General features: G+C 46.4%; 1 protein-coding gene across 3 annotated transcripts in view; it reads left to right on the forward strand.

Moving 5' to 3' along the window:
- LOC135385981 (glycine receptor subunit alpha-3-like) overlaps nucleotides 1–25,810 on the forward strand; it is a 192,565-nt gene that overhangs the window by 79,029 nt on the left and 87,726 nt on the right. For all 3 annotated transcript variants that reach the window (XM_064615646.1, XM_064615645.1, XM_064615647.1), the window contains 2 exons: nucleotides 12,197–12,282; nucleotides 12,552–12,619. In XM_064615646.1, the coding sequence (XP_064471716.1) occupies nucleotides 12,197–12,282; nucleotides 12,552–12,619 (154 nt within the window). The remainder of the gene's footprint in view (nucleotides 1–12,196; nucleotides 12,283–12,551; nucleotides 12,620–25,810) is intronic.

The raw sequence follows: 25,810 nt of genomic DNA on the forward strand, positions 1-25,810 counted from the left end.
ATTGTGGGTCAACAGCCCGGAGGGACCCGTCTGTAGCCGGTCTTCTGTAACTGGTCTGTAGCCTAGATCACTACGTTCACATAATCCCCTCCACACTCTAACAAAGCATCCATTCACTCCGGCCGTAGAAGCCCGTACGGAACCTTTCTTCCCTCCGGGCTGTTGACCCACAATTCGCATGAACCTTTCAGCACGTCACACCTAACCCTTTAAATACCATGCCAATGGTGAGGACGGTGGCCAGAAGAAGAACAGTCTCTGTTCGAAATATCGGCGGCTTCTGTCCTGAGGCAACTCCCTTCCTCCTCCTTCCTTGATGATTTAGTGTCCTTTTCGTGTAGTGCACTCCAACTAGCGAATGTCACTTTCACTACGTACTTGCTACACGGCTTAAAGGGGCACTAAAATGCAAAAACAACTTGCTCTTAAATGAAAGTCCGTGTTTCGATTAGTATAATACAAGCAAAATTAGTTCACACAGCGCTACCGTTTAGAAGAAAAACGCAGTGAAAATCGAGCCGTCTTTGGCGGCAACGAATGGTATCCACAGGAAGCGACGATTGGCGGCATCCAAGGAGACAGCAGGACAAGCGCGCGCTTACCTATCATGGCCGCGTGGATTTTGAACGGGTCCGATCGTAGTGTTCCGTATATGCGTGGCATGATGCGGACTGCTTCATTTTTCAATACCCACTTACTGAATTGTAGCCTACACCAGTTCTGGCAAATGTTCCACTGGCAACATTTATTTTCACGTCCTTGGGACAGCGACGCAAGTCGGCTTTGCAACGCGCACTATGTTTTTCGCCGGGACTGCTCCATGGAGGTAGCAATGTGGGGGACCGCCATGGAGCAGTCTCGGCAAAACACATAGTGCGCGTTGCGAAGCCGACTGACGTCGCTGTCCGAAGGACGTGAAAATAAATGTGCCAGTAAATGCGGTAGCAATGTGGGGGAGGTAAACATTGCTTCCAGCACCGTGTGTGGGAGATTTCAGGCGCACGTCAAAGGAACCCCAGGTGGTCGAAATTATCCGCAGTCCTACCCTGCGGCACGTACAACATGTCGCCACACTGCGCAGACACACCTTAGGTGTAATATCACGGTACCATTATTCATTATTATTGCTCTATGGCCTGGCACGCGCGTGCACGTGCATCATGGACTAAAAACACCGATGCACGAGCTGAAACGACGTTCACTGCTTAGCGCCGAAGCAAGAAAGAGTCCCGTATATTTTTTATTGTAGCTTCGTAACGAAATCAAAATTTTGAATTATGATAACATCAGAAGATTTTTCTTTGATCTAAAAACACTTCCTGCTAATCTTCTTCCAACATTAAACAAATTGGCCTCAAACATGTGGCACAACAAAAATGGCCGCCGCCGGATCGCCAAGACCGCGAAGTTGTTACAGGCTGTTCACGAGAATGATGACATGTTTTTTGGCACCATCTCACACTCTATTTAAATAAGATAAACACGCTGTTGAAAATACTTGTTTAAAAACATTGTGGTGTCGGGACCCCTCGCTTTTCTCGATATTTTTACCTGTGCGACAAAGCCTGCCGTCGAGGCTTAACACTTTGTCAGCCGAACAGTAGTAAAGTGAGTCTGGGGAACTCATTAAATCGTTAGTGCACTTTCTGCCGAGTGTCACTAAAAGATGCCGTGTGATAGCGCACGAATGACACTAAGTGCAAGTGTCACTCGCTGAAAATGACACTAAATTAAGTCCGTCTGACAGGGGTATGGGTATTAGAATCCTGCGCCCTCTTTCATCACACTGACACTCCATTGCATGGAGATGTATCCACAAGGCGGATATCATTGAACCGACAAGAGCAGACTGCAGAAGACTGCATTTTTATGCTTTTTGAAATCTGCTGCTGCTGTAAGGTTTCGAAACGTGGTTCTACTTCTTCTAAAGGAATAAAGGTACTTACGTACTGTATGGGAACGAAAGACGTCGGTTGTTTTGATCTGGGAATTCACGAGGACCGTCTGGAAAACGCTTTGTTGCCCATAGTAGCTCCATGCCGCCAGCTACGTATAGTCTCTAGAATAGATGACATGTTTTTAGGGAGGTTTCCAAGGTTTGCAATAAACATTCGTGGGCATCTCATATTTTAAACACGCGTAGATGTCTACTTCATGCAATATCGTGTAAGTTGTCTCGCGACGTAAGACCACGAGTTGCCCTTTTTTAAACAGCGACTGCTGCTAGTGTTAGTGCCGCGGCGTCGGCGGCGCAGAAGGAAAAGAGAACACAGTATTGGTGACGACAATGTTAATGTTAGCACGGCGCTTGTATTCCTGGGCTTTCCTCAGACGCTTTCAGACATACGTCGGCACAGTTCCCCTAGAAGTCGGCCCAGGACGCACATTTCTCCAGGGCGTCAGTCGTGACGTTGCCCACATACGTGAGGCCGACAACGGCAAGCCCTTTCACCATCACCACCACCACCACCGCGCTTGTATTAGTGACGACGAGGACAATGTCAGCATGGCGCTTGAGTTAAAAGAAAAAGAGTCTTTAGTGATGCTGCTTCAGGCGCCATGGAGATACGGGGTCCTGCTGACGCACAAGCTTTGCGGCGGGCAGAAGAACGCGAAGGGGAGCGCAGAGTTCGCGAAGACCCAGCTCGTCGTGCAGCCGAGGCCTCAAACAACAGAGTGCGACGTCAGGATCCCAACGTGCGTGCCACCGAAGCTGAGGCAAGACAACATAGACGCGAAGACCCTGCAGTGCGTGCCGCCTAAGTGGCAAGCGAAACTCGAAGAAGCCACGAAGGGTTTCACTAGGCAATTCAGAGAGATTCCATCGATCGGTGTGCGATAGCTAGCGGTTCAAGAATCATCTCACGACACTGCCTCTGACTTGCCATGCAGTGCTTCGACTAGAATTGGGCGGTTAAACTGACGGCCCAATGTCGACGGTGCTGTCGCTGAAATTCGCGTTACACAACCGTAACCGTACTGTGATTAAAAAGAAAAAAAGATGATACATGGAGTACGGGAACATATCGCACAGAATGAAAAAGCCATATATTACAGGAAGAAACAATATTAGAACTAATACTACGTACGCAGCAAATAATGTATTTCAAAACGAGCACGCGGTGAAATTCGTTACAACGTATTAATCATAGCTGGCGTTGCACGTTCGGTGTGCGACGTACCACAGTATGTGTCATCAAGACATCTCCACATCGCAAAAAGCCGTAAAGTTACAAATAATAGAACTACTGAACACGACGCAAGACGTGCTAACACACGGTTATAACAGTGAGGCGCGAATTTAATTAGTTACACGTTGAATAACGAACATTGGGTCTTTAGTTATTGCAACGTACTCGTACGTCATCTCTGCTCGTATTTCACGTCTCTCTCAGTTTTCCTCTTTCCCGTCTCTTTTGCCCTTTATTCTTGATTAACTTTGTCATTCCTAAGCTGCGAGGTTCTAGTGACCTGTGGTGGCTCCACTTTGTTTCATCGGCCCCATCTCGGGTATTTTCAGGCCCTATCTCTGATTTCCGTCTTTCACTTGACGTACTTTTTTCAGAATTATGTGGCGGGCAAACTGGATGCGCCGGTGCCTCTTGGGCGAAAGTGAATGACTTGTCGACATAGCAATTCGCGCCCTTTTCACATGAGACGCTGCAGCTGTAAAGTTAGTTTCTCCTTGTTCACGCAGATTATGTAGACAAAGCACGCTTTACAGGAACCCGCCTTGCTGCTGTTTCATGCCGATGGCGGCTTCCCAATATTTGGAATTTAACTCCAGTTAGTTTTTAGACCTGAAATCCAGAAGTCCACATCGAGAAATAACAAGCGAATGTATCGTACACCATATCCCGACATAAGCCAATTATCAGTATCAGTGGTTGTACACAGCTAAGCACATTTCTCCTTTTTCCCTGTCTGTTTTCCATTCCTGAAAATTGTGGAACGGTCAGGTTGATGCAATACCCCATCACTTTGTTTATTCGAACCAGCCGGTGGTGGCACCACTGAGGCCTCTCCCCTAAGCGGGCGGCGTGCCTGTTTCTAATTCTCCCTTCACGCTCAGTGTCTCTGACTTTGCGTTGCGTGATCCCAAAGTGACTTTGGACTGCAGTTAGTCCTCGCTACGCTCCCGACGCGCGTGGCTTTAGTTTCAGTTTGTCTGCTTGGTAAAATATGACGATCTATTAGTGAAAGCATGTACACGTTTCGGGTGCGGAGGGAGCGTGTTAAGGAAAATGCGCGTAAAGGTTGGTCGCAGCCATGAGGAAAACTCCGCATGAAGGATTCAGGATTTTTCTAAAATGGAATGAACTGAATAATGACCACCTTCAAATCCGTTATCGTACACGTGCCAGAAAACTTGTAATTAGAAGTTCGATGAATTTTGTGCAGTTATTCACTTGGTAGCAACATACTCGCTGGCAAAGAATATCCGCAGGGGTATAACCCTGTTGCAAAAACGGCATCACTGCTGTTCTCGTAGTTTTCCTAATTAAAAATAAGTATTGATTAAAAGAAAACTGTGTATGCGTCAGTTACCGCCAAAGGCAACCTAAGAATACGTTCTTGAAGCGTACTTTCAAACTGTAGATATTCGGACGGGGTTTGCTCGGCACACTGGAATGGAAGCGCGACAGAACGACTCTTTTGCGCTAGTCCTGATCATGACATTGGATCATGACGCTATTTCTACACATGAAAGAAATAGCAACAATGTAACACACAGCCTCAGTAACACAGATCATTTCTTCCACAATGCTACACCCACACAGTTATGAAGTTATGACAATAGACGACACTCTGTATACAAACATGTGATGTCACGAGAAGACCGGTTCGAGGTTATATTTACCTGTCGTGTTCAAGAAGCGGCAAAAACGTATCGGCTGGTAGGTTGACAAAGCTGATAGTGCCCACCAGCATGCTTTGCGCGCCTTGCGCGAAGGCAGGCCTTGCTCAATGACCCATCTAATACTTTGCTCACCCCGACGAACTCGTGCACCCTCACCGCATCCCCACCCTACATCCTCCTCTATCCTCCATCCGTCCGTCCTTTCTTTGTGTTCTTTTCTTTACTTTTTGCTATAGTCGTGACGACGCCCACTTCTGTGTGGCCAACAACGACGAGCCTATCCTGCCATTACGCCCCCCCCCCCCCCTGCTTTGCGCGGCGACGTTACGTAATCAATGACGCAAAGGCTCAGGTCCCCTATGATCTTCTCTTTTGCCAGATGTCGGAAGCGTGTGATTTCAGTTTGCTCTTTTTTGTTGCTGTTGTTTCTTCTCGTTTACTCGTTTGGTCGAGTTTCCTTTTGTTTGATTAAGGAACCCTCACATTACTTTTGATTAGATTCACCCCGTGATGTTACGCCACCCCTTGATGTTATATGTAGTTAGTATGTTTCATTACTTTTTCCGTCTCGTTTCTGGAGAACACTTCCTTTGGAACAGAAGGAAACAGACGGAAAGGAAGCTGAAACAGGAAGCTGAAACTGAAGGACGGAAGATGCAGCAGAAGTAAACCAGAAGGAAGTCTTCCCCCCGTATCCAGCATATTACATGTTACTGCAACTCGTAAAATCAATGAAGAGCACACACACCACAAAATAGCTAAATTGTTCATGTGGAAATGTTTCAGATACCATTCACGCGAACACTCTTACGTACTAGTGCACCTACTCCGAAACAAAGAACGGCGGCGCGGTTACTGTACGGTCTCTGCCTCGAGCGAGCTCGCTTTATGGCAAGGCCAATCCTCTTTCGTCTCGCACGGTTCCAGTGCAGTGCACAACAAAGTGCAAGACAACTTCTATGTTTTCTGTTTCTGATTGGTAATACCGTTTAGTGGTTCAGCCAGGGAGGAGAGGGAGTCTGGATTGATAGCCTACACGGACACTTTCCATCCGATATTTAAACCCACGGTCACCGGGGAGAATACACATAACGTGTCTGAGAGAGGCCACATGAGGCTTGTGATATCTTCTCTAAACAATTAGACGACAGTTTATTCGTATCAACATCCAGGACGAACGACTGCTGATGTTGACATAGGCAGTCCATGATAGAGAACAGCCTCTTCCATCTCTCTCTCTCTATCTCTCTTTGTGTGTGCGTGCGTTTGCTATGCTCTTGTTCTAGTGAACGTATAACAACTTTAATGATTACGTATACTGCCACACGCTCCAACAACGGCAAACGGTTCAGAATTGAAGACGGAATTCCATGTTTATTATGCACTAGATCAAAAATGGGGAAATAGATTAGGATCGTTATGGGATATCCGTATGCTGTGTAGGAGAAAGCCCTCAGCTCTCCTCCTCTGCCTCGAAGCTCTGACCTCAAGGTCCTCTGCCCTCAAAGCTCTCTTCACCTCTCTGCATATCATAGGACTTCGATCCATATTGTGAAGGGGCTCGTTATTTAATTCCCCGCATAACCTCCAGCAATGGGGTAGAGTATCGCCCCTGGCGATGAAACTCCCCATTCATCATCTCTCAATAAAGTTACCGTTACTGTCAATGGTACAAACGGTATTTGACTAGAGCACGTCTCATAATCAGAACAGTCCTACATTTAGGATTAATCCCTCCTGTTCCTCACGTATTATGAATGGGATAGTGAAAGCCACGAAAAACTCTTCAAACGAAAATAATCACTGCACGAAGGACAACTACACAAGGACATGTGTTTACTTGTCGAGGTTCGTTAACCTAGGACGACGAACATTTCTTTTGTCCGTACTAGTCAGTGAGTAAATGATTAAGCGCCCACCAAATAAGTCGCCTAGAAATTTACTAGCTGCACACTCCTTGTTGTGACCGTGTTGAGACATAAGAAAGTGATTCACCTAAGAGTGAACAATTTATTCTTCGTCGTATATATTTCTGTATCCGTAGTACGCTGAGATGTATCCAAGCATTCTGCGCCACGTAAAATGAGATTAAGCAGAACTTTCGCTGCAGATTACTATGTGCAGACATCTATTTCGACCGTTTCGAACGTTAAGGATCCGGATGCCTTCAGGTGGAATCCGCGTTCTCTCATCTTCCTCCGAAGGGAAACGATCGAACGTATCTTCCCTTCCTGCAGCGATATCCTTATTGATCCTGAACAAACCTTATACTACAGCACCTGACGTAGTTCGCTTTTCTGTGCGATGACTCTTCTTTACTTTCCAGGAACGATAGTTCGTAAAATGCAATGCCTTAAGGCGCTCTCATTTTTGTTACGCTGTATAACTTGTACATGTACGTCTGCAACGTGAAGAGGTGCTTAAACGTTGTTGTGGGGGAACCAAGGGGTCTGTGGCCAGAGGCAAATTATTTATATCCTATTTACTATATAGTGGGGGAGGGGGAGTATATGGGGAATCTATTTATTAGAACAGACAAAAATGAGTAAAGGTGTATTGCGCCATAATCACGTCTCCCTCTGTTTTCTCATTTCTTTGTAAACTCGATTCCAACATCTTGCTTTTGGACCAGCTTAGATTTGCTACGCAGTTTTTCTACGGTGGTGTTCTCCTGTTACGCCACTACAGAAAGCGTATTGTCGGAGCAACGCTTTACAGAAACTGGCGGCAGGGGTCGCATCGAACGTCTGCTGCATTATAAATGATTTAAAATTCTTTTGTGAGTGTATGTTACGTATCTATACATACAGGTGAAAGACTCAGCGGGAATAAGTTCCCGTTAAAGGCTCTTCCATAATGAATGCACAAGGATATCAGTGAGCAATAGGACTAGTATAGGAAGCACAGTGAAAAATAATGGAAAAGCTAAAAATGCATCGTAGTCAAACAAATGCAAAATAGGATGCATACATAAACATAAACAAAGGCGAATTTAGAGTAACAGCTCTGTCTTTTCTCCAACCGCTAATGCCTCGAAACGCACGTCACGTACATCCGCGCCCTTTTAAACCTATATTCGCTCGCACTGAAACTTTTAAGAACTCTTTTTTTCGTTTGCACGATTCCACAGTGGAGTTCGCGTTGCGTTTTGGTGTCGTTGAGGGTGAGACGTCAAGGTGCTTCGAGGGTTCCATTAGATCAGCATTGTATAAGGCTTAGAAGTATGCGTTCTTGAGTGTTTTGTGTACCTTTTCCCCTATGTTTTTGATGTTGTTTTTGTAGCTTTTTTTTTGTATATCACCCCTCCTGCTAAAATAAGTAAACAAGTAAAAAGGTAAAATAAATAAATAAAATAATGATACAAATCATATACGCCATACGTAAGACAAAAGAAAATCCGTACCGTATAACAGCGTGATGAAACTAGTAGTGCAAAACTATCGATAGTGAGAAAACTATCGATACTACTATCGATAGTATACTATCGATAGTCGGCTATCGGGAAAACTATCGGAGAGCAGATAAAAAAACAAAAAGAAAATGCCTCACTCCTACAAGTTTCACAATACAACTCAGAGCAGCTTTCCCTCCGACTCTGGGGTCGGATTCACAAAAAGCTTGTCCGACGGAATCTGTCGTAACTACGTCGCACAAGAAAGTTACGACAAAGTCTAGATTCACGAAGGGCGCGCGTCGCAAAATCCTCTAAACTTACGGCGGAATCCTGGGCGAGCTCTGGAGCGGTCTTACGAGGAAAGACGGCGGTGTACTTGGCAGCGGTGGAATTGGAGACGCAAACAAAGACACCGTAATACGCGCCCACATATGGCGCTTTGCCGCAGACCATTGGGGACCATCCCTTCAAGCGTCAATGACGCACTTGTTTGCTTGATAACCTTCAACAAGTGCTTCAATTTCGCGCTCCTTAAAATTGTGTCGCCGAACGCGTTTCGCCTGTGATTGCATGGCATCCATTATCAAGCTTTGCTACCGAAATACCGAGAGCACGTGCAGTAACAAAACAAATGGGGCCGGACTTCTTCTTCTTGTTCTAACGGGACGACTCTTATTGGTACGATTGCAGATTTTCGTCATCATTACCATAGTGAAAACGTACTCTCGCACCCGTTGGCTGTTCCTCTCCGAGTTACACGTGACAGGAATTGGGCAATGGACCATTTTCCTGAGATGTGGCGCCCTCTCGAATGTCGTCTGCTACTGGATGAAAACAAATGCATGTGAGGAGCGCTGTGGTTTCTGTGTCTTTCGTTCCAGCATACTTCGTGCACTATCGACGGTCGATTATCGTAAAATTATCGATAATTTTCCAATATTATCGATAGTACAATCAGCAATCGATGTTTTTAATATACAGTACTATCGATAGGTGACTATCGATAGTTTTGAAAAAAAAAAAAACAATCGATAGTATCGATAGTCAATTTATCGATAGTTTTGTGCGCTAGATGAAACGCGTAATATAGTACTTGATTAAGGGGTACTTACAACAAGTAAAAATATTTAATTGGCCTATTAAATGACTGAATGAGCGTAGTGTTCCGCATTGGCAATTTGTTCCATGCTGATACGCTGCGAAACAGGAACGACAGTTTCCCATAATTTGTTTCAACTGTTGGGAGATTTAGTATACCAGCAGTCTCTGCCCTAGCGCTTTATAGTTTGCTGAAAGGTCCCTGAAATTTATGACTGGTATGACAAGGGTATCTGTTATGACAAGATAAGCGATATTTAGTAAACTCAATGTTACGAGTTGGTCGACACCAAAAATTTGGAAGTCCTTGGGTGAAATATTAGAATCATATGGCAATCCAAAAATGATCCTGATAATCCGTTTCTGTGCAGCCAGTAGTGTGGATAAGTGCGATTTATAAGTAGGTCCACACACGGAGGCACAGTACCGTAAATGAAAATGAACAAAAGCGTAATACAGATTTAAAAGTACCCACAGAAAAGTAGCGGTGACTGCGCATACCAAATCGTCTAATTCCTTACGACATTTGTTGTCTAATATACTTAATATGGGATATGGTGCGTAAATGCAGATCTACCACCACGCCCAAATATTTAGTTTCTGCATGAAGCTTTAATGGGGTGCTTTGAAGGTCATGGGAGAAGGGGCACGGACGCCAATGAAATACCATGGAAGCAGTCTTAATTTCGTTTAAATTCAGTCGATTCTAATTACGCCACTCAACTAATCTGTTAATATCGGATCTGAGATATGGTTGCCAGTGACAAGGAGACTAGTATCGTCCGCAGAAAGAAACATCCCGGAATACTCAATGAATTTGGCAAGATCGTTTATATATATTGAAAAGAAAAGGTGATCCAATATCGAGCCTTGCGGGACCCGGATGTTATAATCAACAGGAGGCGAAAACGCATCCTTGTATTTAACAGTGAGAGTTTGATTGCTGGAAAGCGATGGTAGCGCTTAAGCGCTCAATTCCGTAGCTAGCTATCTTCTGTAAGATAATCCTCATCTCCATCATCTCGCACTATCTGAATGTCACTAATAATGGTACTGTGATGTTACAAATAAGGTTTGTCTGCGCTGTGTGGCGACATGTTGAACGTGCCGCAGGGTAGGACTGCGGATAATTTGGACCACCTGGGGTTATTTTGACGTGCGCCGGAAATCTCCGACACACGGTGCTGGAGCAATGTTTACCTCCCCGACATTGCTACCGCTCTCGGCCGGGCAGCTGGCCGGCATCAGCCCCGTCTCTTCATCGTCTCTCTATGTATGTATGTATGCATGTATATTTTTTTTTTACTTTCGTGTTAGCGCCGCGAAGCAACTGTGACTAGTATGTATGTATGTGCGTGTATGTACGTGTAGTGTGGTGGTGGTGGTGCGTGTGTGTGTGTGTGTTAGAGAAGCTTGTGATTGACGCAATCAAATGCCTTAGAAAATTCAACGAGGACAGAGAAAGCTATGGCGCATGAATTAATTGATTATTTTATGCGTTCAGTAAAGGTCAAAAGAGATGTCTCTGTTTCAGAATCCACTTCGGAAACTGAATTGGTTGGAGTACAATATGTCCAATTTATTACAGCATCTCTGTAATCGCTTGTGAAGCAATCTTTCAAATATTTCGCTAATTACTGCTAAGGTATCTATAGTCTCTGGCACATATAATGCTACCCTTCTGATGACTTGGCACAGCAACAGCGTTTGGGAAAACTACCTTTATTAAACGCAAGTTTGTCAATATAAACTAGTACAGGAGAGATAATCTCTTTAACAAGTATCAGTTTTATAGGCTGTAATGTCGTCGTACCCAGCTAAAGTATTACGTAATGAAGGTATGGTATCAGATACCTCTAAAGCGAGGTGGGTTATAGAAAAAAAGGTTGGCGATGTCGAGGGAGGACTGGGTGAGGTAGTGAAGATGAACAGGTGGCAGATACTCATGATATAATATCACCTCGAGAACTACTACAAGTGAAACAACCATCGCAACGTTGAGTAACACAAGAAAACGGACGAACACTACAAAGTTGGCAGGACACACTCAAAACCAGTAATGAAGTTTAACCGTTGCGACACTTGCCTCTCAACGTTACATGGATCAAATACAGTTTCACCGAGACGCCGAAGTGTATTCTTTCTCTTCGCCAGATTGTTCACTTCCTGCTCTTGTACACTTCGTTGTGTTTGCCGCTTTCTTGTGTAACCTCAAACTAAAGAACATGATGTCTTTTTGACGAACACACCAGCTAGTTCTCCTAATGTTGCCTTGTTCATTGCTACAAGCGAACTTCTCTATCTTGGCGACGCGTATGCTGAAACGTGAGCAAATCCTATACTGCAAGTATCGGCCGCATCCCAACAAAAACATCCCATAGGTCATTAGTGAGTTTTAGTGAATCGTTTTTGCTCAAACTGTGTTGCTGAGGGCCAATCAGAAGTTGTGACTCGGCATGGAATCATGTGGTTGCTCAGCGGTGAAACCGTTCGTGAACCATTTGAGTGAAAACGGTTCACTAGAACTGCCTATTGAAGAGACACAAAACTATACTGTGCACACAAGTATTGCAACCGCGCCTTTCACTAAGGCCCTGTTTCGTCAACGTCGATTAACATTTCAGCAGAGATCAGCGGTCCCTTAACTTGAATCTAACTCTCAACCGTGCTTAACTAAAGGTAGTTATTGTCATTGAAACATTCATCACGTCACCAACTAACTTTTGCAAAAAATAATAGAGTGCAAACTTTAGCAACCCTTGATCTCGGTTCAAAGTTAACCAGCGTTGGTGAAACCGGGTCTAAGAGATTGATAATTCATTCTGGTATCTTTGTCTTTCCAGGAAGTACGGCACCGTGGCTGATTTGGACAAATTGGACCAACTACTACGAAAGTACGACAGGCGTGCTCTTCCATCGGGCCATTTAGGTAAAGGCCTTGGGAATACATTCCTTTCTATACGGCGTGCGAAAAACGTAACAGATACAAGACCGCTCGTATTGCGTAGTTCAGACTGAATTGCTTTTCTGGATTGCACAGGAACGCGATTCCGCACCAATGAGATTCTGGCAATTGCTTGTAGCTTTTGTTTATCCGGAAATAGTTTATTGCTTTCCGCTCTCGCATGCTGACGGTTTTTTGTCTGTTCTTCATTCTTGGTCTTCATTCTTGCTGGTTGTCATTTTGTTGCACTTTAGGTCTTCCGACGAGTGTTGGCTGCGAAATCTACATAAGAAGTTTTGGTTCCATCAATCCTGCCACTATGGTAAGTGAGAAAGCTCTAGTTTTGTCTGTTTGCCTATTCGTGTTGGCGAAATGTGGTAACCTAGCACTGGTGCGTTTAGAGCGGGCGCTTGTACTCGGCTAACGCGAAGCACACTATCGTAGCTTCGCGCAGATGATATCACAGGTCACGAGTTTCACGAATCGTGGACAATGGGCCGAGAGAGAAAAAATCGAAACAGTTATCTTTAAACTCTTAAAATCTTAAGATCTCTTTAAAATCTTAAACAGTTAACAACAGGCTATCTTCTCCTTCTTTCTGATAAGCAAGTCTCCATAGCTCAAAGCGGCGCTAAGCTGTCTGGTATTTTCTGATGTCGTCAATTGCCAGTCCACCGCCGCCCCATCAGCAACTTTTAGTAAATCGGAAGGTGTTCACGATAGCAGTTCCGAAAGCATGATATAGGCCAATCGCCCTGCTTCTTTGAAGCGAGCGACATCACATTGCTAAGCTTGGATTTGATAAATTCCTTTATCGTATCGTTTTTGTCTGGGTTCTGCCGATGTACTACAACTCGCTCTGTGGTGCGATAACGACAAAGGCACAGCGCGGTTTATTTCCCTCTCCATGCACTGCGACTCAGTACCACGCCGGCCAATGGCGGTGTGATGTCATGCGTGTGCGATGTCATCGATCGCATCAACTCTATCACGTGATGTTGCGACGTCATTTCGTTTCGGCTACGCTCCCCAAAATCACCGTCAACGCCGCAAGGCGTCCCTGATGCAGCTATCGCTGTATAACGAGGAGATGAGAGAGAGAGAGAGAGAAATACATGATGACGATGATATGGGGATGACTTCCGCTCATTGAGCAGAATGTATTGAGGAGATGAATGGCACTGTTTTTCTGCGCGAAATTGTACGGCGCTGCATACGCGACATTGTAGGTTATTATTCCGAAGTATGAGTGTTTGCACCTTCTAGATCAGTCTTCCCGCCCGTGTCGTTGTCACGTTTCTGGCAGTGGTCGAATGCATGAGGGTTCATGCTGCGAGGGCGTCGGATAAAGCTAGTTACCGTGCTGGACAAATATTACAAACTGACGCACAAAGCACCAGAAACGCAGAAAAAGTTGGTGGCCAGTGATCATGGGGGCGGCGATTTTTATGCTCATGTACGACGTTTGCAATGAGTTGTGACCAGGATCTGTCCAGAATAAGTTCGTTCCCCTTACACGCTACTGTCTATGAAAGAATATATGGTAGGGCACCCCTGTTGCCCGCAAATACCGCCTGTCCTGCACACAGTCAAGAAATTTGCCATTGGGGACGAGAGAACGTTAACCGTAAGGTGCAACAGTGGCCTCTCTCTCTCTCTGAGCTTTGGGAACCGTTCGACACGTTGTGTATTTGTAGCGCTGTTAACTGCGCAGCGATGGTACGTCGTGCTGTGAAAACTATCTGGTGTTGATATTCGTGATGCGCTGCGAATTCTATTTTAAGCAACGTGGAATGCCGTTTCCTTCATACAGAAGGAGGCATCGTTTTAAGATTTTACTAGCCATGATCGCATACATAACCGCTCCGGTGCAGCTATAAGTGAGGCCTACATCAACATACTTTTACGTCCCCAGGCATAAGCCTTTTGTCAGTGATTCCAGCCCTCCCTCGACTTTGCTACAGCCTCGGGTGTTCGCGAAAGTATACCGGGTCTCACGGGAAGAAAGTTCGTGCCGTCAAGTGTTGTGCGTCAGCAAACTCTTCAGGTAATGCACAATCAAAGGGACAGAGTGTGCATTTTCACGGATGCTTTTACAAATGAGTCGGCATCCACGTGTGCATATGTCCCTGAGCTCGGCATTGAGGGCTGCGCACGATCGTGTCATCGCACGTCGTCCACGGACGAAGAGCTCCATTGAATGATCATGGCGATGCAATTTATAGAGGCACATGAAGACCACAAATCATGGGTTGTTTACAGTGATTAAAAGACCGGATTGCAAGCATTACAAGCGCCGGGCGGATCAGCAGTTCTTGCTTCAATCGTACACAAAGCCATTAAGACTTACAACTCCTGTGTAGAACAGGGAGATGACACATCCTTTAGTGGATCCTTGGCCATTTCTGCATGCCTGGGAATGACGCGACTGATGCAGCGGCTTCCCAGGCACATCAGTCCGGTCCGGCTCGTATGGTGTATTTCACCCCCTTTGACATCGGCTTAATGTTGCCAACTTTAACGAAAAGACTAAGCAGAGACCTGTGGCGCAGTGATTCTGGAAGGCCGCCACTGATCAGCATAGACCAAGACTTTTCGTTCGTGGTCCCAGCCTCGCCTCCTCGGCTACTGGAGACCCTAATCCACCGGTTTCGTCTGAAGGCCCCACACAGCCGTAGGTTTCTACACCCATGATCGGAAAAGCAGCCTCCCCAAACTGCTCCATATGCATTGTTGTGGAAGATGTTGGCACATTTTGATGTCCTGCGTAAGGTACACTGAAGCTCGTCGCTCGCCTTCTACAGTGGGAGCCGGCAGCAGTGGACGGCCGTCCGCTCAGCGTTTTAAAAGTGCTTGGGCCCGGCAATCACAGTGTCAGACGCCGAGCGTTCTCCGCCGTAGTGAAATGTTTCCGGGACATTGATGCGGACAACAAGTTTTGAGCCTATGTGTGTTTTGTTGGTTTTGCTGTTCGACTGATTGCGTGTTGCGTGCTTGCGCGTTGTGTGACATCTCAGTGTGTGTGCAACCGTTTTCTGTTGGAATAACTACCACCACTAATCATCATCATCACCATCCTCCTTTTCATTGGCATCAACATTACAGGAGATTTCCGCCAAAGTAACTTCATGTAAAGTAATTTCATGTTTTCTTAAATCCAACCAAGCAACCAATATACATATCTTTCTCTGCTATCATCATCGGCAATCCAGCAAAAGCCGTAGCTACGTGTAAATGGGGGGCGGGGGATATGTTTATTAAGAAAAAAGAAAGGAAAGGTCAGCCAGACGGAGGTCATCTTGCTATTTCAAAAAAAAAAGGAAAATGGGCGAAGAAAAGAAAAAGAAGAAATGAAAAGGAGAAGAAAAAAGCAGAAAAGGGGAAAGAAAAGAAAAGAAGAAAAGAAAAGGAAAGGCAGAGCATAAAATTAAAACTGAAAAGTCACACACACGGTCACACAATCAAAAGGCGTTGACAAGGTTCGAAGCGTGGAGAAAGCGAAGGAGCGCAGTGACTCCCCACTGGGTCGACTGAGGAACGGGACCCAGTAAGGTAGCCAGTGTCATAGTGCCGTAGCCAAGTTGGGATCGACGACGATAGAAGGCGTCATGGTGCAGCAGGTGTTGCCGGCAGTGTATAGGATGCAGTGGGGAATATCACCCACCACGCCACAGCTAGTGCAGAGGGGAGTGCTAGATTGACCCATTCTGAACAGTTGCAGCGGTGTGCGGGCGATGTTTATGCGGAGACGGTGCAGGAGCGATTCCTCGTGAAGAGTGCAGCGACGCGTAATAAAGAAGTCCGCTGCGGGGTCGATTGATTGCATGTATAGGGCATTTGCAAGCTCATTACAAGCAATGGACGCGAGCTCATTTGCTCTCAACACTAACGTCTTCACAACTGAATCTTGCTTTCGCCTCCTAGCTTCCTTGCAATCGATGTCTCCATTTCGACCAGCCTTCCAACGCGAAAAATATGTAGTATTTTACAGTACACTTCCCCTTTTTATTTGACGAAACGTAATTTGGAGCATGACTCCTCTGTCGTCCTGTCTGATTTGCGTATTGGATCTCTCCCTGTTAGAAATTCTCTTTCTTGGCGCCACTGCAAATGATGTGGGAAGAATAACAAAAATAGAACAATAAAATTACCGCTCGTTCAAATGAAGACTCGTTTAAACAACCAACCCCTTTGAACTATGATGATGCGGCAGAAGCGAATTAGAACTGAAGGGAGTTCAACTGCGCATTTGAAAGTACCCCATATCCGCATATTACACAGCGGACTGCCTTCTGTTCTCGTGTTCGGCCTTTGCACACGGTATTACCATTTCGCTCACTGGCATGTAGAGCTATCGATTGGAACTTTTTCGCGCCTGAAAATATACATGGAAGCGTCGGTCGAAGTGACCACTGATTACGTTCCGTTCAATAAGAGAACTCTAAAGGTTCTAACGAAAAGTGTACTACATAAATCGACGTCGCATACGTCGAACCGTTCGTCTGTAACCTTATCTTGAGCTTGCAGAAGCACTAAAGAAAGTAACGAGCGCTCAGTGGGATTGTTTTTATTATATTGTAATAAGTAAGTGAAACTTAAGAAATGCATACTAACTCAGGAACACGAGCTCCAGTTGACAGAAAACGTGCTGTATGTTACGCTTACCTAAAAATATTGCTACCATCACTGCTCAGGGTTTATTCCTTGGTCTCCTCGTTTGTTTCTTCGGATGCAGTAATTATATAAAAATATCTGTCTGTCGTCCACGCTGCTGTTCGATAGCAGCTGTTTGCTCACCTTTCCCATGTCTAGCATGTACAACGTATATATTTATTTGCCAAAAATGAACTCAAACTCAAACTTGTGCGTTTTAATGAACATTCGGTTCAGAACAGGAGGCGCATGTTTTGTACCTTATTAGCGAACCGCTCACATACTCCAGTTGCTTAACTCTTTCACATCATCAACGTAATTGCCGCACTACAACGTGACACTTGACTTTAAACGGAATTAACACACACGTGGCGAGAGACGGCGGGGTGAATCGCGACTGCAAATGGCACATTGCTTTGCCATAGCTGGGTCAAAGGAACGGTTCCATTGGCAGAATCGGGGCATGCGTTGAATGTTCCACTGGCGGAGCAGCGGCAAAAAAGTTCTTGACTGGGCGATTTCCTTGGGGCAAAGTCAGCGGAACACGACAGAGAAGAGGAGACATGCGCGCGATAAGGTAGGCCGTAACGTTCGCGCTTTCTTTCTTTTCTTTTTACTCGTGTGTCGCGCAGGTTGTCACGCGTCTGTTGAACAGTGGAAACATGGCGCGCCCCACTGTGTGTGATTAGATTGCGGTAATGGTGCTGTGATGTTACACGTGAGGTTTGTCTGCGCAGTGTGGCGACATGTTGCACATGCCGCAGGGTAGGACTGCGGATAATTTGGACCACCTGGGGTTCCTTTGACGTGCGTTGGAAACCTCCGACATAGTGGCGTCACAACGGGGGTGCGGGGGGTGCGGGCCGCACCGTTTGCAGCGCGGAGAAGGGCAGTCGCAGCGCTGAAGGCGAACCGACGACGAGCATTCACGCTCCAGCCTTCAGGTTGCCGCCGACAACTGGCGCTCATGGGTGGCAGTTTTTTTTAATTATGAAATTTATTATAATTAATAATAATATAATTTAAAAACGTATAATAACAAGAGGTGCGCAGCATTTGCTGTGTCGAGGTAGCGTGCTGGACAAAAGTTTACAGAACACGCTCCTGCTTCTTCCTTCCTCAGTGTGATACGCTAGCTGCGAATGGGACCGTACGGAATTCCAGACATGTGCCTAGGTAACCTAGTCACCTGGTTGCAAGTCCGTACGGTAACATTTGCTGCTAGCGTGTCACGGTGGAACTGCATGGGGCGCATCCCAGGCCGTAAAACCGCCAGAGCGACGCTCTGAAATACGCCCCATCCGGTTCCAGCTTGCATCGCATACCACTCTGTGATTGCTAGAGTCACTAACTAAGCTTCGCATCAGAGTATCGACACTGAGTTCCAAGAGCGACCATGCGCCATCTTGTTTCCGTGCTACGATAGCCACGCGCACTTTAACGAACGATGCCATCTGTTGTATACGCGGGTGAATTGTTCCTTTCTCTTACAAGCAGCTCATCAAGGCTGGCGGCCTTGAGGCAGCTCACCTTGACATCCTCGGGACGCTCTGGTGGACAATACATGGATATCGCGGTGGTGGTGGTGGTGGTGGTGGTGGTGGTGGTGGGGATGGTGAAATGGCTCGCCGTCATGGATTATCGCTGGGGGTGTCGAGGTAGCTTGACGTTCTTGGCTGGACTCAAGTGGGCATCGTCACGACTGTAGCAAAAAAAAAAAAAAAACGGAAAAAAAAGGGGGAGAGGGGAGTTGACAATTTCAAAGTGAGGCATAGGCAGGATGACCGATACACATGGGACGGAGGCACACTGCAGGTGAGAGGTGCGCTAGAGTGGTCTTTCCGCGAGGCCATGTTTCTTGTAGAAAGCGCACGAGGCAGCGAGGTTTTGAAAGTCGTTCTGCATAATAACCTTCGGGGAAGAGGATGTCCGTCAGTATGCCAGGCCTGGCGTGGGGAAGATAAGTTTCCCGCATAGTATGGTATGCACGGCATTCTATCAGGATATGTGCGATAGTCTCCGGATGATTACAGTGACCGCAACTGGAGTCCTCCCTGGAGCCGATCTTGAACAGTTGCGAGTCGTGAACGCAGATCCCGTGCGTAACCGGTGGAGCATTGTCTGCATAACACGGGGAAGATCTTTCGTGGGAAGAGAGGGTCGATGATTCTGCATGATGTCCCGTATGCCAGGATGGCGCACCTCAACTAGCTGTTTGACGAACATGTGCCTGTCGGTGTCGGCCGGAACTGGTAAGGATGGGCTGCAGCTGTGGTGTGCCAATGATGCTAGCGGGTTCGCTCGTTCGTTGCCTCTGATGCCGACATGAGACGGGATCCATTGCAGAGTAAGCTCACCTCCGGTTAGCCTATGCTGGGCACACGACCTCCTTATACAGTGGGCTAGGATGCTACCATACATAGGGTTCATCACGTTGAAGAGGGCACTTCTGGTGTCCGTAGGCAAAACGGCCTTAGCTATTCCGGTGACTTGAACTGCAGCAGCTGCGTGTAACAAGGCCAGGAGTTCGGCCGTCGTAGATGAAATAGGGTAACGAACTGATTTCCCTTGCCTGGCCATGTTCATTGACGGGATGTAGTACGCACTGGTAGCGCTCTCGGAACGATGGTCAATGGAGCCATCCGTTAACACCAGAGTATGCGTGTGATAGACGTCGCTTATCAGGTTCTCAGCCGCCATCCTGGCCACCAGGGGGCTGGACGCGCTCTTCTTCCGTAAACCCGGGATGTGAAGCGTTGTTGCAGGCACGGACTCACGCCATGGTGGCGTAGGTGGACTAGCTGGGAGCCGAGGGAGAGCCCCCCCCCCCCCTCCCTGTTGGCTAGAGAGCTGGTGGCAATAGCCATGCGTCCTAGGGATGTGTGCGTCCTTTGTTCGAGGTCCGTGAAGAAGGAATTCTTGTTGATAGATGTTGCCGCATTATCTAGAAACTGGAGTCCTTTGAGCTCAGAGTGGACACTGACAGGCTTTTCCTTAGCTTCCAGGTACGTTTGGGTGACGCTAGTAAAGGTAGGGAGACCAAGCGCAGTTCTTATTCCGGCGCGATGAAGGCGCTCAAGGGCCTGCCACTGTGTAGGCGCAAGGTCTACGTACGGCGCCACGTAGAGAATGCGTGACAAGATGAGGGCTTTGTGGAGGGTGAGCCATGACCGCGTATTGCAGCCCCATGATTTACCGCTGATTCTGCGAAGCAGGTTGAGCGTTTTCTTTCCCTTGCAGATAGTCTCGTTCACTTGCACAGCAGTCATACACGCTTCTCTATGCCATAGCGAGCACTGCGTTAGCTGTCCTTGATCCTCAAGTGGTGATGGTACCGGCGTGGTGCGGAAACAAGATGGCGCTCCTGCTCTCCCTTGGACCTCAGTGTCGATACTCTGAAGCGAAGCTTATTTAGTGACTCTAGTGATTGCCACGTTGCCGTCCCCGTGAAATATCAAGAGGCTGCTGGGAATGTAGTACTTCCACGAGGCGCGATGACATAGGAATACTGAAATGCGGCATTTTTCTATGAAATCTGCAAAACGTCTACAAATCCCCAGACACGCAGTGTCCGCAGAGTAAGTCTTTGAAGTGAAACGTCGTTACGTATCCCGTATTTATTTACTGAATTTACATGAATTTGTCGGTTTCTAAATCTCAATATAATCTATAGAACGTACGTGACAAGAATCTAAACAATATTCGTGTAAACACAAATGAAACTTAAGATAATCTTGTGTGAGGAATTAATATCGCTGTCTCCGCGATCGTGTTTTGGAATTTAGCCACAGTTGCGCTTTAACGTAACTTTCTTTTTGTGCTACCCCTCCCCCCTCCCCACAGCCAAACGCGAATGCTGTAAATTTTTTTTTATTGCGTGTTAGCGCCGCGAAGCAACTGTGGCTATGAGCGGCGTACAGATGTGGACAGATGGAGAGAGGACAGCAGGAAGGAGTAGGGGACAGGAAGATTAGTATGCGTCCTGGGCCGACTGCTGCTGTAATAGATTTTTAGTTCGCTGTTAGTGCCGCGAAGTAACTATGCCTATGAGCGGCGTACAGACGTAGACAGATGGAGAGACGGGGGTACAGGTGCCTCCTGAGCTGACTTCAAGGGGAACTGTGCCGACATTCGTCTGGAAAGACTTCGGAAGCCCCAGGGAAAATCTCAGACAGCATAGGCGGTGGAGGGATTCGAACACACGACCTCCCAGTATTCGCTGTAATACATTGTACAGTGCTCACAACTTCCAACCAATCGGTCCAACAAGTCGGTGCGTTACCGCGACCTCGCTTCGATAATCCCCCGACTGGCGGCGAACATCGCAATCAGTACCGTGTCTAGCCCATGTTCTTCCGAGGGGTGTAGGGTGTTGACACGCTGTCGCTTGTTGTGAACACGTGTGGAAACGAACTCTACAAACAGACTTGGCAAGGTCGTCCCAAAGATTGGCCCAGGTGTTGTTTTTTTGTCGATTCTGTTTCCATACATGTTGACAACAAGGAGACAGCATGTCAACATCCTGCCACCCCTCGACAGAACATGGGTCACACCCGGTACTGATTGCGATGTTCGCTGCCAGTCGGGCGCTTATCGGGGCGAGGACACGGTAACGTGAGATTGGTTGGCAGTTGCAAGCACTGTACTATGCAATGTACAGCGCTCTCTTTTGCATGACCACAGTGAAGGGTGCCTGCGAAGCCGCCCGCTGTCAGCCGATGCTCATTACGATGGTCAATAACGCGCACCATCCAAGATTGACAAACTTTGGAATAAAGTTAGGCAATCCTGGATGGTGCGCGTTATGCATTCGCTGTCTCTGGGATTAAAACAGGTGACGTTACGGGTCATCTATTGTCGTGCTGTTTTCGAAGGGTGAAGGGCAGTGTGAACGAATGAACGTATTTTTTCTGTTTGCACTTTCTATGATATCATCTCTCGTTTGAGGCAACAAAGAAAGTCTTCCACTTTCCCCATAAGTGCAAACGTATCGAATGATAATTTGTAGAAGAGGGTTCTTTTCAGGCTCCAGGTGGGGCTATCGCTGCCAATTATCGGAATAACGATCCGTGCAAACGATGCACGCTTGTGGGACACGCCGTGAAACATTTTCAGAGGCAGTGTTTGGGGCTTGGTGGAGGCAATAAACCCAGGGGATTTAGTAGAAAATGCTTACAAGCCTTTGCCGACAGAAGTGAGCGCAGGTCCGACTTTGCGGCAGGGCTTCGAGGAGAGTTAAGTAATATTTAATGAAGTGATATAAATAATAGTGAGTTTTAGAACGCCGCTGATAGCATCACCGTTCAGTTTCCGGAAGCAATGAGAACACATTTTACATTTTTATCTGTTGATCGTGTGGAGGTGGGCGCGGTAGTCTACCGGGCTCCCGGAAGCAGTAGTAGTGTTCGTAAACCGTTGATAACGTCACTGTTATGCTACCGTACCTACCGGAACTAATGGCAGCGTGCATGACTCAGAATGCTATCAATAGACGATTTTAAAAAGATGCGCGCGCCATCAAGCGCCAGACGCAAAGCAGCATGGGAACTTTGAGGGACACTGCTCTGTCGTCTGCTTCGGTTATGGATTACCCCTGTAGCGGCCGGTGGACAACGACGCGGATGGACACGCCCCTGGAGCACCCGCTCCTCAGTGCCACCGGCGCGGCTATGGAGATAGGCCACCGTCATCGCCTCTCCGTGGCATACCATCACCGTCGGTCGGGACTCATGTAGAGGAAGACCATCGCCCTCTACACCGCTGCTGACGCTGCTGCTCACACCAGGAATGTTGTTGTTCTTCTTCTACCTCCGCCTCTGGCCTCTCCTAATGCTGTAAGACGGTGTAAGTTCCCATGAGCCCTTGCGTGCCACATGTGGCGCTGGCTTTTGTAAAAAGCTCTGTTGATTGGGTACGGTAGACGCGGTACTTCGGAAGCCACATTTCCAACGGTTTACTAACACTCACTAATACAGTAGACCATTGGTGCGCCTTAATGAAAATGAGCTAAGCTAACTTTTATTTCCAGTCGTGCTTTGTTAATGTAGAACAACATGTCGAGACGCACACGTCGGACTTCTCTTTGGAACAATTCGCAGCTCATAAGCAACTGCTTAGAACCAGCTACCTCCAAAATATCATTTGTATACTTACGAAGCGTTCCAGACATTCCAGAATGAAACATGTAACACATACACACACGGAAGAAGGAGAAAACAGCCCCTATCCGCATCGTCGTCGTTCTCATTCTGCACTCGTTCACTTTGCTTAACAGGGGCATCAACAGCAGAATTCTTTAACGTAATACGTCTTTCTTGTCGGTAAATAGGGGTACACGTGCTAAAACGGCATGCAACGAAAAGATGTTGCCTTTGTGACACCTGCAGCTCTGTAATAACTTTTTCTTTGTGTTTTGTATTTATTTTTTGCTCCTTTTGTTTGAGATATGTGAAAACACTTCGAACCGTTGAACGATTTGCATTAACACTACAAATGACGAGGCGAAAAATAACTATGGCATTTTCGTGAGTAAGTCGCAGTAAAAGCGGAAAACAAAATACACACACGGGAAAGTAAAGCAAGTAAAAACAACAAATACGCCGATGATGATGAGTGGGGGGAAAGCAAGCAAACATATTTTGTTGCGAAGCAAAAAGGTCGACAGCATCAAAAGGACAGGACAGCGTACCGGAATGTTGTAAAGTTAATAAGAATAAAAAGAAGTTAATAGAATTAAAGTACACGAATCTAAAATTAATATACCCGAAGAGGCACCTACGCGACGACGTGCTAACGTTCAGTAACACTCGAGTGAAGCGAATAATGAGAGGGTTCGTATTCGGGTGGAGCATGTGCCGAAGGTGGTCCTGTACGGTAAGCGCACAATTGTATTTATTCATTCATTTTATTTTACCCTCAGGGCTTTGGAGCGTTACAGAGGGGGTGGGAACATAAAATACAGAAAAACTGCAACAGACCAATGTACAAAATTAATATTCACAGACACTATTGCAGAGTAAGGAAATTATCATTTATAGCTTTGGTGTACCTCTTACTATATGTAATTAATGCAACGCAGCTGGAAAGGTGATTGGAGATGTCCGAGGGGATGAAAGACGATTAGAACGTGGCCGGTAGTATGACACGAACTGTACATTTCTGATCGACGCGTATGTATGATGCAGGCCGCAACAGTGATGATTTTAAATGACCATTTACACTACATATTCTATGAAAAAGGATGAGACGTGCTATCTTGCGCCGGAGGTCAAGGGCTGTTAGTTTTAAGTTACGTTTCATTTCGTTGACGCTTGCTGTGCGGTCGTAATTCCCAAAAAAGGAAAAGACTTGACCTATCTTGAACACTTTCTACTGCTTGTTTTAATGTCTAGTGTGCAGCGTCCCAAACCGCAACGGCGTATTTTAGTTTAGGTCTGATAAGCGTTTCCTATAAAGTTAGATTTCAGGTTAACTGGTGTCATCTGGTAATTGCACTTTATGAAGCCGAGAGTACGGTTTTCATTTTTCCCTATACACCAAGCCAACCAAACCAACGATATGCAATAGCCGTTATGAATCCCACACGACGTTTCCATGAGAGATCGTTAGTAAGGTAAACCCCTCGATGTTTATAGGAATTCCGTGTTTAAAGAAACACGGGACAGGAGAGGATTGCAGGACAAGCGCTGAGCAGCAGCGTAGAAAGATTTAATGAACATGACAAGCACCTGGTTTTAACTCTTAGATACAAAAGAAAAACTGGTTCCGACGAACGTGAACCTTCAGAGCGTTCTCGGCTCTACAACAACTATATGAAGCAAGCACGGAAAAGTATGTTGGATATTTGTAAAACCTTCCAGTTGAATAAACTATCGAAGTCAATCAAGAAAAATGAAAAGGACTCTCTTGGCGTATTTGTTGTGGTCAAAACACATACGCCGCTGCTCCTGCTAAACTCCATCGTAGCCGAAGGGCACTCCTGGCAGAAACAGGTGTCGGGCTCCCTGCACAGATACCTTTCCACTTTGGAAGTCCGGGACACATTCACTGTGCGTAGCCCATCAGAACTGCTGGGCTACCTTGAAGGAGCTTGAACCACTGGGAATTCGTTGTTCTCGGTCGGCGTGGAGGACCTATTCTATTCAGTATCACATGCTCCCCTCTTTGTCGCTGACCGCGGTGAAGGAATGTATTGAGGCGAGTAGTGTCATGAGTTTTCAGAACGCAAGCGGGCTTTCCGTCGGCGACTTTCTTGGCGTCCCCCCCCCCCCTGGAGTGTGACCTTCAGTTCACACTCGTGAAAGAAGGTGGCAGCGTATTTATCTAGAACCGGGGTATTTGCATAGGCTCATCAGTGGCTCCAGTGCTGTGTGAAATCTTTTTGCCCAGGTTCATCGAAGCATCGAAAGTCGCCTAAAAGACCATGACGACTTTTTGGTCATATATGACGGCGAATGTGGAACGAGTATGGCAGAGGTGTTAGACATTTTCAATTCATATTCCCATGGACTTACATTCACAAACGAATTGCCCTCGGAAGGAAGCGTATAGTAACTGGAGTTGGAATTAACAAGCTCACCTCACCACATGTGCTAGAATTTCTGCGTGCGATCCCAGAAAGGACTGCTCTCCTTAATTCGAGTATGCGCATTGAAAGACGCTGAAGATATTGTTTGTAAAGTCATGCTTAAATACCGCGTTAACTCGTTCTTGTGTACACAGCATGGAAGCTGCATTTCAGAAGCAAGTTGAAAGGTTACACAGTATGGAAGACTCATTTCAGAAGCAAGTTGAAAGGTTACAGCATGCTGGATATGTAACAAGTCTGATAAACAGTGTTGCTGAAGCCATCTTAAAAAAA

The sequence above is a fragment of the Ornithodoros turicata genome, chromosome 2 (genome assembly GCF_037126465.1).
Source record: "Ornithodoros turicata isolate Travis chromosome 2, ASM3712646v1, whole genome shotgun sequence".
Classification (NCBI taxonomy): Eukaryota; Metazoa; Arthropoda; class Arachnida; order Ixodida; family Argasidae; genus Ornithodoros; species Ornithodoros turicata.